Source organism: Ochotona princeps, chromosome 14 (genome assembly GCF_030435755.1).
Source record: "Ochotona princeps isolate mOchPri1 chromosome 14, mOchPri1.hap1, whole genome shotgun sequence".
NCBI lineage: Eukaryota > Metazoa > Chordata > Mammalia > Lagomorpha > Ochotonidae > Ochotona > Ochotona princeps.
The window spans coordinates 25,889,452-25,908,519 of record NC_080845.1 but is presented as its reverse complement, the minus strand read 5'-3'; the positions used below and the strand labels follow the sequence as shown (position 1 = coordinate 25,908,519).

The 19,068-nt window shown below is 40.0% G+C and overlaps 1 protein-coding gene across 1 annotated transcript in view; it reads right to left on the bottom strand.

Annotated features, from left to right (window-relative positions):
- Positions 1–19,068, bottom strand: part of GRIN3A (glutamate ionotropic receptor NMDA type subunit 3A) — a 157,507-nt gene that overhangs the window by 25,865 nt on the left and 112,574 nt on the right. Inside the window, exons 5-6 of the mRNA XM_004580939.4 lie at positions 17,471–17,586; positions 8,239–8,390 (exon numbers count right to left, since the gene is read on the bottom strand). Of these exons, the coding sequence (XP_004580996.2) occupies positions 8,239–8,390; positions 17,471–17,586 (268 nt within the window). The remainder of the gene's footprint in view (positions 1–8,238; positions 8,391–17,470; positions 17,587–19,068) is intronic.

Here is a 19,068-nt window from a genome sequence, read left to right as displayed (position 1 = left end):
CTGGGGTTGCAAAGGAATGGAGGGTAAATAGATCAGGATCCCACAGGGGGCCCATATTAGTACCCAGCTACCAGAGATGGGGGAAGGCATTAATCCTGTTTTAGTATTAAGTCACCACATATTTCATTATTCGAAGTAGGGTTTTGTTCTCCAGAGTGAGGGAGGGTGTTGAGTTGCCTGTGGCGACAAACACAATGTGGGGCTTTACCTACAAGAATGGGTGAGTAAGGTCAGAGCATGTCACTATGCATCTCTGCTCCTGAAATAAAGATGGACTCCCAAAGAAACTGTGAATCATAACTGGATAGTAGGATGCTGAACTTTCTACCATTGTCTACACCTACAAGGTCAGGACGCACGGAAAGAGCAGAACGACGGACTTAGGACTATTATTGAAGGACTCAACTCGTGTTGTTACAATATAGGGGAAAACGGTGGGGGGAGGAGAGGTGGGAGAATGGAAATGGAAATCCTTGAGCCCAAGAAACTGAATGATGAAAAAGAAAAAGAAAGTAACTAAAGAGGTAACTGGATAGTGTCTCTTTCAGGGCTAAGTGAAGCTGTTGAGAGAGGGGCTGTCCAGGTACCTGCTCCCCTCCTCCTGTATGGGGTGGGGATGACAGAAGGAAGAGGGCAAGTTCCTTAAGCGCTCGTCTTTTTACTCCTCATGAGAATCACTAGCGAGGGGAAGAAGCTGACGCGGAGTTGGACTAAGTGATTCTCCTCAGGTGAAATGGCGAGAGAAGTGCGATTTCAATATGGCTTATCTGATTGCAGAGCCTGTCTTTTTCTGCACTAACAGCCCAGCAACACGTGGCACTTGCAGTAACAAGCATGGTCAAAGCACAGCATTCATGCTTGTTTCCTTTTCTCTGACCTTTCTTGGGAGAAAGGAAAAAAAATCAAAGGAAATGATCTCAAGCAAGGGTGTTAAGCAAAGTGTACCCGGGGATCCAGCAGGCAGAGGGACCAAGCGCAGCAGGTGAGCTCAAAATCGGTTTAATTTAGTTGCATTCTGGCTTTAATTCTATGAGAACGATCCTGAATATATGCCCATGTATGAAGATAAGTGTTATTGTTTAAATGCCCACCGGGAAGCATCATTCTGAAATACTTTTCTAACCACACATGCTGCAGGAAAGTCCACCATCGTTGGGAAATAGCCCTATGAATGTTCACAACACCCCTTACGGCCAGGATGAAGCTCCTGCTTTCTCTACACACACTGATGCTATCAGATCCCGTTTTTGAGCTCTACTTTTGATTCTGAGGTTCCAGTGAAAGGCAGCCTCTCCTCCATCCCTACCTCTACTTCTCAAACTTAGCTCCTCTATGAAATGGGTTTCTGTGGCAGAAACACAATTGTGCTGGGTGGTTTGCTTTAAAAAAAAGAAAGTTCTTAGCTGTAAGATCGAGTTACACAGAGAGAGGAAGAAAGAGAGAGAGCGCTATCGATCTTCCATCTGCTGGTTCACTCCCCAGATGGCTGCAAACCCTGGACTGGGGCAGGCCAAGACCAGGAGCTTTCTTCAGGTCTCCCACATGGCTTTCTTTCACGGCTTTCCCAGGCACGTTAGGCAGTAACTGGATCAGAAGTGAGACAGCTGGAACTTGAAAGGGTGTCCTGATGGGAAATAGATGTTGTAGGCTGTGGCTTAACACACTGCCCGCCAATGCTGCGACCCCAGGCTTTTCTGAACAACCATAACTTCATCCTGATACCAGCCACTCATTCCACGGTTCCATCTGACTCCATGCAGACTGTCCCTTCTGTATCTCTCTTGAATTTGACCTAGGAAAACTCATTACTGCTGGTGTATCTTGTATGTATCATCTGACTAGTTCATGGCATTTATCGATTATTTTAAAAAGAGATTTATTTTATTTAATTTTTATTGGAAAGTCATATATACAGGCAAGGGAGAGACAGAGAGGAAGATCTTCCATCTGATGATTCACTCCCCAAGTGGCTGCAATGGCTGGAGCTGTGCTGATCTGAAACCAGGAGCCTGAGGCCTCTGCTGGGCCTCACATGTGTTTGCAGGGTCCCAAGGCTTTGGGCCATCCTTGACTGCTTTTCCAGACCACAAGCAGGGAGCTGGATGGGAAGCGGGGTTGCCGGGATTAGAACCGGTGCCCATATGGGATCCTGGGAGTGTAAGGCGAGGACTTTAGCCACTAGGCTAGCGTGCTGGGCCCTGATTATTTGTTTTTAAAAAATATCTGGACTTGATTTGATTTTGTTTGAGAACACTGATAAGCTGCACTGCCCCACAATATTTATGATGAAGTCTCACAATTCTTAAGAACAGTCATGCATTACTGCTTGCTATATTTGGTTGTATATGCCCAATATTCTAAAAGCATTATTTTATTAGATTTAATCATGATTCTACAAGTATGTTATATATCCTCAGTTTATGAAGCCTAAGAATAGTTAAATAGCAAGTTTTGCTCACATAGTTGATAAAGTTGATATTCAAATACATACACGTCTCCAAAGGCCATATTTATTTATGTTCAAAATTTTGTTCACTTTTGCTTCATAAGCAGAGAGAGCGCAAAAATGAGGGAGAGAGAGAGAACACATGCGCAAAAGTGAGAGAGAACAAGAGCGAGCAAGTGAGAGAGAGAGCGCACAATCTCATTCACTGGTTCGTACAAAAATCATGGCCAAGACTCAGTCTGGGTTTCCCATGTAAGTGGCAGGAACTCCCATGTAAGTGGCAGGAACTCTCATGTAAGTGGCAGGGTTTCCCATGTAAGTGGCAGGGTTTCTCATGTACGTAAGTTGAGCCATCGCTTCCTGCCACCTAGGGCTCATGTTTGTCAGCAGCTGATATGGACAATGATCCAGGACTTAAAGACAGGCATTCTGTTGTTATGGGATGTATGCATTCCAAGTAGTAGCTGAATCACTACTTGCTCCGAAGACAATGCTTTTAGCTATTCTGCTGTCCTGTAAAGAAAACTATTCCCGATAACAGACTCAAAGCGGCACTAAACAACACTAAAACTACTATACCATAATGCATGAGGGGGGAATCGGGTGCGATCCTGACAACCTCTTAACAGGAGGTCATGTGCGTGGAGCAGGGGAGTACTCCAGAGTGGAGCAGGTGGTAAGGAGGAAGCTTGGATCCCAACCATGAAGACTCCCAGACCTTCACCACAAACTATTAATACGAGCAACAAGGACTATATCCCAACTGCCAAGGAGGCCACAGGGAATTGGATGTCCTCGGAGGCCGAGTACTCTGAGGTCACCCACCCCCAACCGGAGCTTCCACAGGGGATGGAAGAAGTCCAAACACTACCGTGCAGAAACCAACGTCATCGGAAAGACAACCAGAAGCCCTGAGTGGTCTGCAGACACAGAAGAACAATAAACGTCCTTCGGGACCAGGGAGGAGAGCTTTCTCTGGTCCGAGCCTGGCTCCACCTCTGGACCCCCCCTCCCTCGCAATGACCATCGGGATCGCTTCGAAAACCCCTCACAGCAAACAAACAATCATACAAACTAAAAAAAAAAAAAAAAAAAAAAAAAAAAAAAAAAAAAAAAACCGAAAATAAATAAACAACAGAAAGTAGAACTTGAAATCTGACAGGAAAGAGCTGGCATGGATTGGCTCATGCCTCGCTGGGTGGGTCACAAAGATTAGTTTTACTCCTCACCATGGTGTTGAGGATTTTCCTGCACACCCCCCCCCCCAAAAAAAAAATGTTCTGCACCTAAAATGTTGACATATATCTTGTTAGAGTTACAAGCCAGTCTGGATTATCCTAAAATCTGTCATGATCAGCAAAATTTTACTTCAACACAACAACTGGCTAAATACTAAGATGAAATGGACACGAAACAGCTGAATGGTGCCTTATGGCCATTTTAAGGTATAGAGCAGCCGGTCCTGTATATGAACTAAATTGAAATGTCAATGAGCTAATCATAGGTTGTGGCTAGGACTTGTTTTCCTTTTTTTTTTTCTTTTTGATACACTGGTTACTCAAAACCATGTCAACTCCATAACATCGCAAATTGCTGTTGATGTTATATTGGGACTCTTAATTGACTGTGATGATATTCTGCCAGCTCAAACTTCAGACCAGAAAAGGTCTCCCCAAGAAACTGTTCAACCTATCTGGACAATAAGTAGCTGGACTCTATGCTTGGTATATGTTTGCAATGAAAGAATCTTGATTGAATTTGAACTGTAATACTGCATCAAGGTGGAGGAATCCACCGGGGGGAGGGGGGGATACCCAGAGCCTATGAAACTGTCACATAATGCAAAATAATTAACAATAAAAAAAAAAAAAAGAAAAAAAAAAAAAAAGAAAACTATTCCCGTTTCAGGATGATAATAAAGGAATGCAGAGTCACTGTAGGAAAGCTAGCACAGCACTTGCAGGTGATTACATTCAAATGGCTCTTGTACAGATGGTTGGGGGTTGGGGGATGAAAGAGTGAGCAATTTTCCCAAAACTGCAGAGAGGATGTAGAAAAATACGCTTGATTTCCTATTTAACGTAATCTTTCCTGTCTCCTTTCTAGAAGAATCGTGCCTTTTTAAGATGTTCACACTTGGCGATATGACCATGTTTCAAAGGAGGCTGCCCCATTGCTAGTCCTGGAAACGAGTCATGATTGTCACAATCCACCTCGATGATCCCATCTCCTACCCACTGATTGGCTCGGACATACAGAGATGACACATTTTGACTACGAAAATATGATGAAACGAAAGGCTTCTAAAAATTCCGTTTGAAAAAGTTAAGATATCTGAAGCTATTAATGAATTCTAGGAGGTTCCCTCCTAATGCAGGGGAGGAGGAATCACTTCTTCTGTTACTACATTGCTGCTGTTTCTTTAGGTTCTTTCACAAATGCTCCCTGATTCTCAGAACACAATTCCAAGGAAGTGTTACTGTATCTCTTTACAGATAAGAAAACTCAGCTCAAGAGCAGTTGAATCTTTTGGCTGTTAATTGGTAGAACCAGGATCACATTCAGAATGCTGTGGCAGCGTGCTTTGTGTTTAGTTACTTTCCTACAGGAATAAACTTGGCATACGTTTTTCATATTAGGATTTGGATTAATTAGTGTTTTAAAAACGACTCTGTTTGCCCTGATTGTGCTCATGTGGAATTAAGTTCTATGAGTCATAGGTCCATCTAGCTCAAGTCTTAATCTGATGATTCTCTAGAATGGCAAATCCCGGCTCTGCGTCTCCAGATTCCTGCTAGTACTCAGCTCTGAAGGCAGCAGGTGATGGCTTCAGTGGTAGCAGACCACTGGATTGAGCTCCTGACTCTTAACTTGAGCCTGACTCTGTTCTTGCAGTTATGGGCATTTAGAAAGTGAACCAATGGGTTAAAGATATATCTCCTTTTCTTTCTCACTGTCTCTCTGACTTACATAAATACAATAAAATCCTTAATAAATTTTAAACAGGTGGCAGTAGGATTGGTTCCTTCCAAGGGGCTCTGCTACTTGCATAGCTTCTGATGATTGTTGGTAATGCTTGGCATCCCGTGGCTTCTGTAGCTGCATTCTCCAGGCCCTCTCTATGTGTGTTTCCATCCACATGATCTTGTTAGGACGTCAGTCATTAGGGTCCATTCAAAAGCAACATAGCCTCACCTTAATTGAATAACTTTTCAAAAACTCCAATTCCAGATAAGATCACACTTTGAAATTCTGGTTGACTTGAATTTTGAGGGGATACCATTTAACTCGGGACACTGCCAGTATATCAGTATACTACCAGTATCACTCTTGCTTTATGTGCATTCCTTCTGCTTGCCATATTCTTTCTTCTCAGATAAGTTGTACAGTCTTTTTGGTTCATTGGTTGCACGAGTGCTTATTGAGTGCACAGTGCATACGGGACACTGAGAAGACAGTGTAAGCAAAGTCTCTGTCCCTCCTCAAGCTGGGTAGTCTAGTGAAGAGACATATTAAAACAGTAGTGGTGTTGCATATGTTGAAATAGTGAAGCTTATAAATTATAGCAATTTCTCTAAAATACCGTGGGAGCTAAAATGTGAGATTGTAATGGGAGATGTGATTTAGATTGCTCAGGGACCAAGAGTGTGTCTGAAGAAAGGGAATATTATGGAATTTATAACGTAAAGGCATTCATTGAGCAAATATCAGAAGAAAGGGTATCTGCAAGCCCTGGAGCCCCAAGACAGAGAAGCCTTGATGTCTGTCTGTCTGAAATGTCCACTGTGGTAGGACTGTGTAGAGCCAAGGGGGAAGCTGCATGGAGTAACACTGGGAAAGGACACGAGGAGGCCTACTAGGGCATTCCAGAACTTCGTATTCTGTCCCAGTTAATATGAAAGACTTAGCAGGCTTCTAACAGAACATCGATATGCCATTTGGAAATCAAATTGAAGGAAGGCAGGAATGAAACAGAAAAACCAAGTAGGAGACTTCTGTGGTGGTTCATGTGAGAAATGGCAGTACAGAAGACAAGAAATGTGTGCGTTTGAGATATATTCCAGATAAAGAGCAGGTAAGAGCTGTAGGTGCAGGCAGGGGGTGTGATGCAGGAGGCGCTAAGGACCCATGCCTGTTGCTGGATACACAGAGGTGCTACTACCTGAATATGAAGCACAGGAACAAAGCAGTTTTAAGAGGGAAAATTGGTGGCTTAGTTTTTGACAAGTGTGGAACAGTTTGTGTTGAAACATAAAGTTGGAAGCTCTTGACAAATGAAAATATTATTGGCTTTTTTTGCTTACTGTCAAAATGACCAAGGACTAGTTTACTCGGCTTTGGACAGGCTCAGCTCCAGCTGTTGCTGCCACTGAGGGAAGTGAACCAGTGGATGGAAGATCTCTCTATCTTTCCCCTCGCTCTGTAATGCTGACTTTCAAGTGAAAAATAAATAACTATTTTTTTAAGTTGTCTAGGCCCGTGTCTCTGGTTACTCCTTCCAATCTCCTATTTTAATCATTTATCTGTTTTGGAATTTTTTTTTCTGATCGTACTATAACCATATTGTACAGCAATAGAAAGGAATATATTTTATTTATGTGCCTTGGAAAATAATCATATAATTACTCCAGGTATTTGTTTCCCAGTTGTAAATGTAGGGAATAGATTTTTTGTTGTTGAAAAGGAAACTAGGATTCTGTAATCTAAGAATTGTTGCTTATGATTTGTTCATTGAGTGAAACTTACAAAGCATTTATCACTTGTCCCTACTGAGGAGTTAAAAATAGTTTTGCTGGATTTGTAAAAATATTGTGCATGTGTTTGTGAGGCAGAAATATGTGCATAAGTGCACACAGATGAGAGAGAGCAAGAGAGAGCGAGAGTGAGAGAGAGAAGGAGAGAGAGCACCTATCTGTGGTACACTTTCTAAATTATTTTTTAAATATTTATTTATTTTTATTGTAAAGTCAGATACACAGAGAGCAGGAGATACAGAGAGAGAAAGATCTTCAGCCCACTGATTCACTTCCCAGGTGACTGCAATGGCTGGAGCAGAGCTGATCTGAAGCCAGGACTCTTTCTGGTCTCCCATGCAGGTGCAGAGTCCCAAGGCCTTGGGCCATCCTTGACTGCTTTTCCAGGCCACAAACAGGAGGCTGGATGGGAGGTGGAACAGCCAGGACATGAACTTGTACCCATATGGGTTCCTGACACATGCAAGACGAGGACTTTTGCCATTAGGTTACCACGTTGGGCCATGCTTTCCAAATTCTTGCAGTAGCTGTGGCAAAGCTCAAGGAACTCAAACCAGGACTCGCACATGGGCAGGGGAGCTTAATCCATCCCTGATGTCTCCTAGAAAGCTAGTATCAGGAGCCAGAAGCAGGACTGAAATTCCAGGGTTCTGACTCAGGTGTCCCAACTGCTAGGCTAAATATCCATTCTCTGATGAGATTTTAAAAGACATTTTGAAGTATTATCTGATACCAGAAAGCGAGTAAATCAAACACTATTAATATTTTTAATTCTATTATGTGATTAAAACAGTGTATAGAATATAGGGAAGAGTAGAAGTTAACACATCTACTGTCAGAATAGTATCATATTTAAGACAAAGACAAACATGTAATGGACAAACTTCAATAAAGTTAAGAATATTCCAAATAAGATGCAACATCCTAGCAAATGCAATAGCCTGGATTACTGACCATGAAACACAGGTAACAGCATTCCTTGCATTCTTTAAGGTTAAGTTATACACAATGTTAACAGTGTCATCAACCTTTTCATACCTCAGTTACAGCGAAACTTCTCTTGCCACATGGAACCACCTTGTACCACTTGTCATGCAGCACATCCATAAACCCATGGGACTTGTATTGACTGATCAGCTCAGATATATTAGAAGTCAATGGAGAGTTGGGTGGAAGACCAATGCCATAACCTAGGAGAGAATACAGTCTTAGATGAGTTTTCACACTATTCTTCAGAGGTGTCACTAAATAGACCAGCCATTAGACCTGATAACAAAGGAACAGTGAACTTTCAATCTCTTTTCTCAAAGGACACAAAGATGTTCTTGGATATGATAATACTTAGGTTGGCTGTGTGTCTAAGTAGATGAGTCTGAAAAGGAGGAGATTAGGTGGATACCACTGGAACTTGTCTTTTTCCAGGATGTTTTGCCCTTCACTTTAAATTATTTCTTTTTTTTTTTTTAAGGTTTATTTATTTTTATTACAAAGTCAGATATACAGAAAGGAGGAGAGACAGAGAGGAAGATCTTCCGTCCGGTGATTCACTCCCCAAGTGATCCCAACGGCTGGTTTTGCGCCGATCTTAAGCCGGGAACCGGAACCTCTTCTGGGTCTCCCACACGGGTGCAGGGTCCGAAAGCTTTGGGTTGTCCTCAACTGCCTTCCCAGGCCACAAGCAGGGAGCTGGATGGGAAGTGGAGCTGCAGGGATTAGAACCGGCGCCCATATGGGATCCTGGGGCGTTCAAGGCAAGGGCTTTAGCTGCTAGGCCATGCCGCCGGGCCCTAAACTATTCATTATAAGCAAAGTTTGGGGTCTTTATCAATGCTAGGATTTTCTAGTTACCTCTTCAAGCCAAGCCTCTGTTTTTTTTTTTTTTAATTTTACTTATTTTTTAATAATGATTACATTGCTGATCAGGGTGGGAAGGATCAAAATTTAGGGAAAATTGGGTGAACTCATTGCTTCCGAATTTGCTATTTCTTCTTGTTGTTACTGGGGGAAGGGGAGAGACAAATGGGGAGATCATTCATGACTTTCCACACATCCCAGTACCCAGAAATGAAGAACCACCACCACATATCAACCAGGAGTCTCAATGTGTACATATTCCAAGGGTTCTGTTCAAGTGGTTTGGATAGCTCTGAAATGCTGCCATTTTCACCGCTCCAAGGATGATGTCACCTTCCCAATGTCCACTGGCTCCATTCACTAAGCTTTTTTGCTGTCATCGTTTGTTTGGGGTAGTTGTCCAGTTTGTCCTGTTCTTAACTATAGCACCAAATGTGCTGCCATATTCTCCTCTTTTACAATAGGGTCTATGTCTACTGCCCCACCTTTTTCATTTAGTAGGACATGTTCTTGCAGGCAAATGCAAGTACCCGAGTCAGGTGTCCCAAGCGTAACACCAACATTTGGTAACCTATATCAGTGCTCTTTGCCAAGAGAAAGGGTAAATAAACTGTGGAGTATTTACACAATGGAAATATGTAAACTGTATGAGCTAGAACTGGACACAAGAATATGAATGATAGTAATATGTTATTGAATAAGAAAGAGCAGCATTCAGATTTACAAAATTCATGATGTAAATGCAAAGACACTCAAAACTAAATAAGATATTCTAAGGATCCCACTTTTATAGGTAATAAAACTGTAATGAGAAAAAACAAGGACTTGATAAGTCAATGATCCAAGACTGTATTTACACAATGTGAAGACAGGAAGGAGAAGGGAAGATGTGATGGTTCAAAAAGGCATACAACTTGTGGTCAGAGTTTTATTAAATTGCTAAGATTCCCTTTGTTTTGAAATTTTACTTGTTTTGAAACTGTTACCACATGGTTAATTTCCTTGAGCCATGTGAAAGAGGCTAAAAAAAGAGACTTTTTTTTTCTCTCAAGATGATTGAAGAAGAAAAATAAAAAATATGGCTAGTTTCCTTTTCACAAACAAAAACTAAAAGGCTTTCAAAAATTCAAAGATATTTAATGGAAACAAATACTTGGTATAATTATTCTTAGAATTCAATGCCAATGACATGCTTGCTTTTTAAAATGCAGATTGACAAATTATTTTTAAAAACATGAAGTTTAGAAGCTCATATTACCAAACAGTAAATAAATAATGCAGAAGATATTTTGAGTTTTAAGTAATTGCATGTATTTTCTTGATAATTATTCCTTAGCTATGGGAAATCAAGAAAAGGATGACAATGTCAAAAGCTAGATTCAAATTCTGCATTCAAAGAGCTTTTTTTTTTTTTTAGAGGCTGAGGAGCAGACGGCTCCCACCACTTCTTTTTTTTTTTAAGATGTGTTATTATTGGAAAGCCGGATATACAGAGAGGAAGAGAGACAGAGAGGAAGATCTTCCATCCGATGTTTCACTCCCCAAGTGAGCCGCAACGGGCCGGTGCGCGCCGATCCGAAGCCGGGAACCAGGAACCTCTTCGGGGTCTCCCACGCGGGTACAGGGTCCCAGTGAATTGGGCCGTCCTCAACTGCTTTCCCAGGCCACAAGCAGGGAGCTGGATGGGAAGTGGAGCTGCCGGGATTAGAACCGGCGCCCATATGGGATCCCAGGGCTTTCAAGGTGAGGACTTTAGCTGCTAGGCCACGCCGCTGGGCCCTCAAAGAGCTATTTTAAGTGTCTGTCTTGTGTGTAGTATTTTTGGTTTGAAAGGCAAGACTGATAATAAAAGACTTTGGATGGGCAGCTTTGCCTTGTTTAATGTTACCATTAAATAAGGTTTCTTATGTTTGCTTTTATGATGGATAACATTATAAGAAGTAGCCAGTTTCCTTTAGAAATTCACAATCAATGATATTGGCAATCCAGTTGCACAAAGAATATTTAGTACTTATTTATGTGTTAGGCACATGATATGCATGTGAATTAATATTTACTCATTAATCATTCTCTCATCTACTCATTAACTTACTCATTCAGCAAGCATTTTCAGAGTGAATAGGCACTGTGCTAATGTTTAGGATTTGAAGATATCCAAGGGAGATAGAGGCTCTGAGGTCATGAACTATGCACTCTTTTCGGGGGACAGATATTAATAATGTGCTCTGGAATGATTATTCCATTTCAGTTAGTACAAATGTCTGCAGCAAGAACAAACTGAGACACATAAAACTATATAGAAGGGCTTAGAATGATCTGGTGGTACTGGCTTGATGGTCTGTATAATTAGCCCAGGTCTTTTGAATATTATGTTTTCGTTCCAATGCAATTGTTTTCAAAATAACAACAATTCCTAATTATTTGCTTAGCGTTTACTTTACACTCTGAATATTTTAGCCCTTTCTGCAGAGAGTGTGCAGACCAAGATCGTGCACTAAATTATGGAACACACTTCAGTTAAACTAGATTTCCAATATGAAGAAACAGGCTAGAGTGAGTACTACTATGTGTCAGGCACTATTACCATGCAGTCTTACACAAACCCATGTCAGAGAACATACACTCAACCCCTCATATCTGTGGGTTCCTCATCATGCGTTTAACATAACTTTAGTGAAAGATTACATCTGTGCTAAACAGGTACGGGGTTTTCTTTCTTCTTGTCATTGTTTCTGAAACAATACAGCAATTTTTAATGCATTTGCATTAAATTAAGTATTACTATTTAATCTAGAGATGATAAGAGAAAGTATATGGGAGGATGTGCACAGGTTATAGACAAATACTATACCATAGTATAGAAAATATTTGAACATTCTGTTTTGGCAGCTGCAAAGGGGTCCTGGAACAACCACCCTGTATATACCAACGGACAACCCTGTTAAAGAATGAATAAATAAATTGTCAATGTGACACAGGAAGAAGTTGGCAAGGCCAGCATTTAAAAGTAAGCTTATTTAATTCTTTTTTTCTTATTAAATATTTTGCATTATGTGACAGTTTCATAGGCTCTGTGAATCCCCCCACCCCTCCCCACGCCCCTCCCCCCTGGTGGATTTCTCCACCTTGATGCAGTATTACAGTTCAAATTCAATCAAGAGTCTTTCCTTGCAAACATATACCAAAGCTTATTTAATTCTAAAGCCAATGCTCTTTCCAACAGGTTCATTACAATATGTGACCGAGTCAATGGAATAATTGACTCATTTCCTCCTCTTCAGTATAGACCTTATTACAAACAAATTAATGAAATCTTCTGAAGCCAGGCCATTCATTTAAAAGACTCAATCGTCTTAAGGGCATTGTTTTCAGCAGATTCTTATATATCACTTACAGGTATATGTGGCTTATCAGCTTTTTAATGTGTTATGCAGCTGTAATGTAAGGACAGTCCTCAACTGTGAATGATATATGTGTGAGAAAATTTGTTAGCAAGGACCTTTACTAATGATGTTATTTTTCCCAAAATGTTCTTAAAGGTAAGAATTCCAACCCAAATTAGCATTAAAATGACATAATTGACTTTATGTTTCATTTACATGCATTTTTATACACCTATCTGTTCATTATCTGTTCATTAATTGCACAAACATGTTCAATACTCACTTAAGTGCCAGACACTCTGACTAGTGCTGTAGAAGTTACCAGGTTAAATTAGACACAGAGTTTATTCTTAGAAAGCCTATGTTGTCATGTGGGATGGTGGGGGAAGGAAACATAAATAACCACACAACACTGGAGAGCTACATGACTTTTCTTGGAATGAAAGATGAATGAGGAATACATTTAATAAAGGTAAAACATAATGACTTGGATCCCAGAAGCAGGACAGATGAAATTCTCTACAAGTTCAGAGGAATGAAAGATTACTGTCAGGTGGGAGAATGAAAGAAATCATATTAGACTGATTCTTGATAGAAGCATTTTTTGGTATATGAGACAGAAACAGGATAAGAATACTTTAAAAAATGAAATTAATACTTATGACAAATTGACACATATTAAAAATAGAATTTCAGGGCTACAACAAAAGTGTTAAATTTTTTCTGAAGGAAACACTAGAGTTGCAGGGGACATTTATAAAAGAATGTTAGGCAGAAAATAATAAATATTATATTACCCCATTCCATCATGTCTAGGTTAATTTGCAATTGGCTGCCCAAAATAGGTGACCATTCTTTTTAATTTTCAGTTTCAATATTTATAATGGATATTGATATTTTAATGATTTCTAACATCAATAATAATTATTAACCAGTCAAAACAAACTGCACATAGAACAAGGGGAATAATAAAAGCAAAACATGTGTCAGAGAGAAGTGTTTGTTAAAAGGAAAATCTATTTTATTCAGAAGCATAAAATAGTAAAAAAAAACCTTGCAAATTTCATTTCTGACCTATTCTTAACAGTTGCCTTTCAAATTTGATTGTGTTCATTGGTCAAATAATTCTTATTTTAAATTGCTGACTCAACTTAGCAGCCTGAGTTGCTTTCATTATCATTAGAAACGTGGTTTTGCAATAAAGATGGGGTAGAATATTGTGAGCTTGATGGATGAGGCAAAACGAAATCTTTCAACCCTAAAGATGAAGGCATCAAGCGCCCTGGAAATTGGATACTGCTTAATAGCCCAAGAGAACAATTTTTGGAATAGAATCCTGATCTTTTCCTCATGGATAAATCAGCTTGACTCTGCTAAGAGTAGTGGAAATATATTTTGACTAGCAAATATATAGTTAGAAACTCACAGGCTGAAACAATTTTCCTGAAATGTGATTGCAAAACATACATTTTTAGAAATAATATCTTAGAAAGGGTTAAACAGGCTTCAGGAAAATATTTATTCAGTTTTGCTGTCTGTCCTTGGAACACTATATTTAGTTCCTCTGGGACAATGGTTGTAAACACTGAACATCCCAACTATTTAAGGCCTTGTTTATTTTAAGATTTATTTATTTATTTGAAGATTAACGGATTAACAAAGAGAGAGCGGGGAGCTGCAGTGGCTAGGTCTGAGCCAGGCAGAGGCCGAAGCTTCATGTGGATCCTTCACGTGGATGGCAGAGGCCCGAGGATTTGGGCCATCTTTTGTTGCCTTTTCAGGCCATTAGCAGGGAGCTGCACTGAAAACGGTCCAGCTGGGATACAAACTGGTGCCCGAATGACACGCTGGCATCACACATGGCAGCTTTACCTGCTACACTACAATGCCGATCTTTTCAAAGAGAACTTTAAGGTTGTGTTTTCCTGCACCAAACACAACAAAGTGAGAATAGAATGATGTGTGAGAAACTGAAATCAATGAAGGACATCTTGGGAGAATTTATAGTAAATATACTTCAATTTATAAATCCAATAACCTGAGAACGATAATTTGTTAAGCCCTTCCTATGTGTCAGGTGTGCGTTTGCCTGCTTTGCCTTATTATTTTACTTAATTATCTCAACTCTGTTATTGACATACTAACTCATATTCCCTTTATGCAAATAAGGGACAAGAAAAACAGATCAAGTAAATTGTTAGTGACTTCTGTCCTAATTCAGGCACTCAGAGTCTAGAATTAGCACCCCTAACATTGTGTTAAATAATTATTGGAGAACAAGCTTAAAACTAGGCGAAGGTCTCTGGCGGAAAACAGTCATGACTGTACAGTTACATTGCTCTCTCCCCATTTGACCTTTATTGTCAGCCAACTCGAATGCACACATTCAAAACATGTATTCATTTATATCAACACCTTCTTTTTTACTTGATCACATAATCTGTCTTTGTGCCCTGTTTTATAGCGTTTAATTTGATCAAGGACTTTTTAATAGTTTTCGTTTGCAGTGCCATGTCAACGTTAGCAGCAACAAGCTCATGAAAGAGATTCTAACTCACCATGGAGCCACCATCTCGCATTGGCTTAACTGTTACCTTTTAAATTCCAGTAAGTGCGGGATGGTGAAACTGGAAGGAGAATGTGATAGTTATCAGTCTGTGTTTATAAAATAAAACACTATAGACTGGATAGCTTATAAACAAGAGATTTTTTTTTCTAAAATTGAAATGAGCTCCAAAGTATTGGTCCAGTCCACCAATGCCTGCAGTATCAGGGGCTGGCATCTCCATCCAGGTCTCCTATCAGATGGCATGGACCTAAACACTTGATCCTGTGCCTCCAAAGGTATGCACTGGCAGGAGGATTAGTCAGGCCCTGAATGTGGATTCAAATCCAGGCTCCCTAGGATGCGATGTGGACATTTTATCTGCCATGCTAAGTGACCACTCCCAACATACAAGGTAATATATCATAATTTCTGAATGCCTGGCCTTGTAGGCATATAAAACATCCTTTAAAAAGGTATAGATAAGCCTATGAAACATTCCCACAAGCCAAATGTACAAGGTTGTTCATAACACCTTTGATGATTTTTTTTAATGTCAATGTAGTCTGACTTACTAATAAAGAACCACACCTTTTAATAAATTTGAAAAGCCCAAATATTGCTAATGGGATAGTATATACTATTTTAAAACATTTTATTGAAAAGCAGTTCCTCAAAAATCTGAGACTGATGTTTAAAGAAACATCAGTCAAAACTTTTCCTAGTATCTCTACCACAATCACTCTGTATTTTCTCCTGTTCTGCTTTTAGGTTAGAACTTTCTTGCAGGGACAGGACTGAAGCAAACGTTCTGGTTTGGAGTCATTCATCCAACAATGAGACAGTCACTGTCTCTGTTCAGATCTGTCATTTTCAGCTGTCCTGTTGGAAGAGCTCTTCCACATTCCATTTTTGTTTTCCCTTTGAAAGCAATAGTGGTGTTTGGAGAGGACAGGAATTTCAAGACACTTGGTCTCAGGGAGCGCAGATGGAGTTGTAAACAGGCAACCAGTGGGGAGTTAATTGTATGGCAGCTGGCACTGGTTCTAGCAGAGGCAAAACAAGCCATCTTACCACTGCCTTTTGACATGTTAGGGTTGTCCTCTGAAGATGAAGGTGGAAACTGAAGCTCTTCACACTTGCACCGTCTATAAATGATTTATCATTAGTAGTTACCAATGGCAGAAAGGACCTCAATTAGCCAGTACATCTAGGATGAAAATAAAATATAATGCCTTTCCATATATCTAGATGTATTTTTCCATTGTTACATCAAAAATGGTGTTAAATATGGAGTATTCTTTTGGTTTTCTAATTCTTTCTTTTCCTCTTGCTAGACTGTAGACTTAACAAAAGACCACTACCACCAACTCTCTCTACCTGGGCTCCATCCTTGGGTCAGGTGGGTACCTTCGCCTGGAGTGGAGACTAATTTCTCCTAGAAGACTCAAGGAAATGATACTGACTATGACATTCCGATTCATCATAAAAAAACACTCTGAGGTAGAAAAATCTGCTGCTGAATTTAAGGAAGACAGAGAACAAAGTTGAGAAATTAGACAGAATAGTGTTGATACCCTAGTTAAGAAACCTCCAAGCACAGATTCTGAGAAATGGGATGCGAGCACCCCCTAGGATTGTTTCAAGCCAGTGTTTTCCGACAGGTGAGCACGGCTGTTTTGAAGCCAGAATGTATTGTCCGGGCGGGGAAGCTGGGAATTGGGAGATGTGAAATTTGCTGTTTCAAACTATCAGCTCCATATATCAGTTGTCATTCAGAATGAAAGAAGCTACTGACAAAGCAGTCTTTCTTTGTTCCTGAAGTTTGATTGATTGGTTGACCAAATTGGAAGCAAAAACTTGCTGCCAGTATGGAAAATGTGAAGCCTGAGGTCTCAAACAAGCTCTGTGTTGGACCATACCAGGAGCTAAATTATAGAATGACATTTATTTTTCTGCTTATTTACAGCCAGTGGGAAAGCACTTCCTTAATAACCAGGGTTTTTGGATTTTGATGTCTGTATTATTGTCTCATTGTGTGGCTATGCAAATGTGATGTAATGCTTCCGGACTTTGTTGTGTATAAAATGAGTATATAGGATTAGATCAACATTGGAATCCTTCCAGACATAAAATATAATAATTCCAGTTTTTCCGTCAGATTTGTGACAATGTTTGGACATTAGAAAATACAGATTAAATTAAAAGTGGACTCCTCATTGATTACATTTTGCTACTCTTCCCAGGTATTTGATACAACATCATTTGGGTAACAATGATTTTCCTCCCAACAACTGAATAAATGTGTTTGATAGGTGAAAACTGAATTCCAAACTGTAACAACTTAATAGCTAAGTGCTTAGGAGTTGAAAATGAAAATAAAGGAAGATGAATAGGGCTTTGCCTCTGAATTTAGCATTTCTGACTTGCTAGGTTGGTAGACTGAGCACATTCTGTGTAAAGTCAATCAAGAGGGACTGATTAATACCTTCTATAGCAAATGGCTTCCCTACTGTTAGAAGTTTGCAGTCAGCATCTATTGACACTTCATAATCCAGGAGGGCTTTGTCCATGATGAAGGCGTCTAGTTTCTCTGGATCATTCCTATATTTAAGACAAAGAGAAGAAAAGTGAAAATGATTCATTAAGTACTGGTGCTGACAGCTGGTTTTTGTTTAGGGGACAGAAACCTGGACACCATGGGCAGCACAAGCTAGCTAGCAGCTGACTCAGCTTTGTTGATATCCTGCTGACTTGTAGCATAAGTCCAGGTAAGAGGTAGCTTTGCAGTGAGTTTATCTGCCAGATCCTTTTATACTCTGAAATACCACAATAAAGGAAAAACCACTCTGAATGGAATAGGGGATGCACAGAGAAGGTTTATGTCTCTTACATGTTAGTCACACTTTGTATTAGGCATTGCATTCATTCTTCTCTTCACATTTAATTACACCTAATGATGATCACATTACAGATGGGGAAACTGAGGCACGCACAGTTGAAATGACCAGTTGTATGAGTACTGAGTATTGGATTCAGCTGGTCTCACTGAGCAGTATGCTGCAATTTTTACTTCTTTATGTCATAATTGTATATTTTAAAAATTAGATCTTGTTTCATATTTAGAAGTAAGTATTAAGGAGATGCTTGTGAAAGATTTAGCAGTCTTGGGCCCGGTGCAGTAGCCTAGTGGCTACTAAAGTTTTCATCATGCATGTGCTGGGATCCCATATGGGCACCAGTTCTAATCCTGGCAGCCCCGATTCCCATCCAGCTCCCTTCTTGTGGCCTGCCTGGAAAAGCAGTCAAGGATGGTCCAAAGCCTTGGGACCCTGTACCTGCATGGGAGACTCAGAAGAGTCTCCTGGCTCGTGGCTTTGGATTGGCTCAGCTCTGGCTGTTGTGGTCACTTAGAGTGAATCAATGGATGGAAGATCTTCCTCCCTGTTTCTCCTCCTGCTCTCTGTATATCTGACTTTCCAATAAAAATAAATAAATCTTTCAAAAAAGATTTAATGCTCTTGGGGAAAGAAAGTTATAAACTCTTTAAAGGACATAGCCTGGCACCAATAAGTTGAGAAGGAAACTTATGTAATAAGTCTTAGTGACCTGATTTATTAACATATCTTTACCTAGAGATCGTTCCCTTTATATGGTTCAGGCAAAAGTAATTTAAGGTGGGTGTTCCTGGGCTATATTAGAAAATTAACTAATATCTGGGATAGCCTTCATGAAACTCTCCCCCCACCTTTTTTGAACATGGTTGCAGAAATAAATCAGAGAGAATAAATCAGCCAGTCCCAGCACAGGCTGTGCTTCCAAAAAGACCGAAGAATGTCAAAGCTAACTGTTTGGTGTATACCCTGACTTCTTCGTTTTCATCTTAAATATGTATTGAAAGGGTATAAGACACAAATCCACTTTAAAAAGCCTTGCTACCCTTAAAATAGCCCAAACAGCTTTGCAAAAACAACATTTCTCTGTTTTCCATCTTAAAGTCAAGAGTGAGGTTCTTCCAATTCAATGCAACAGCATGAACTCTGACCTCAGAGGAGAATATGGTTAGGGCTCATTAAAAATCTCAAG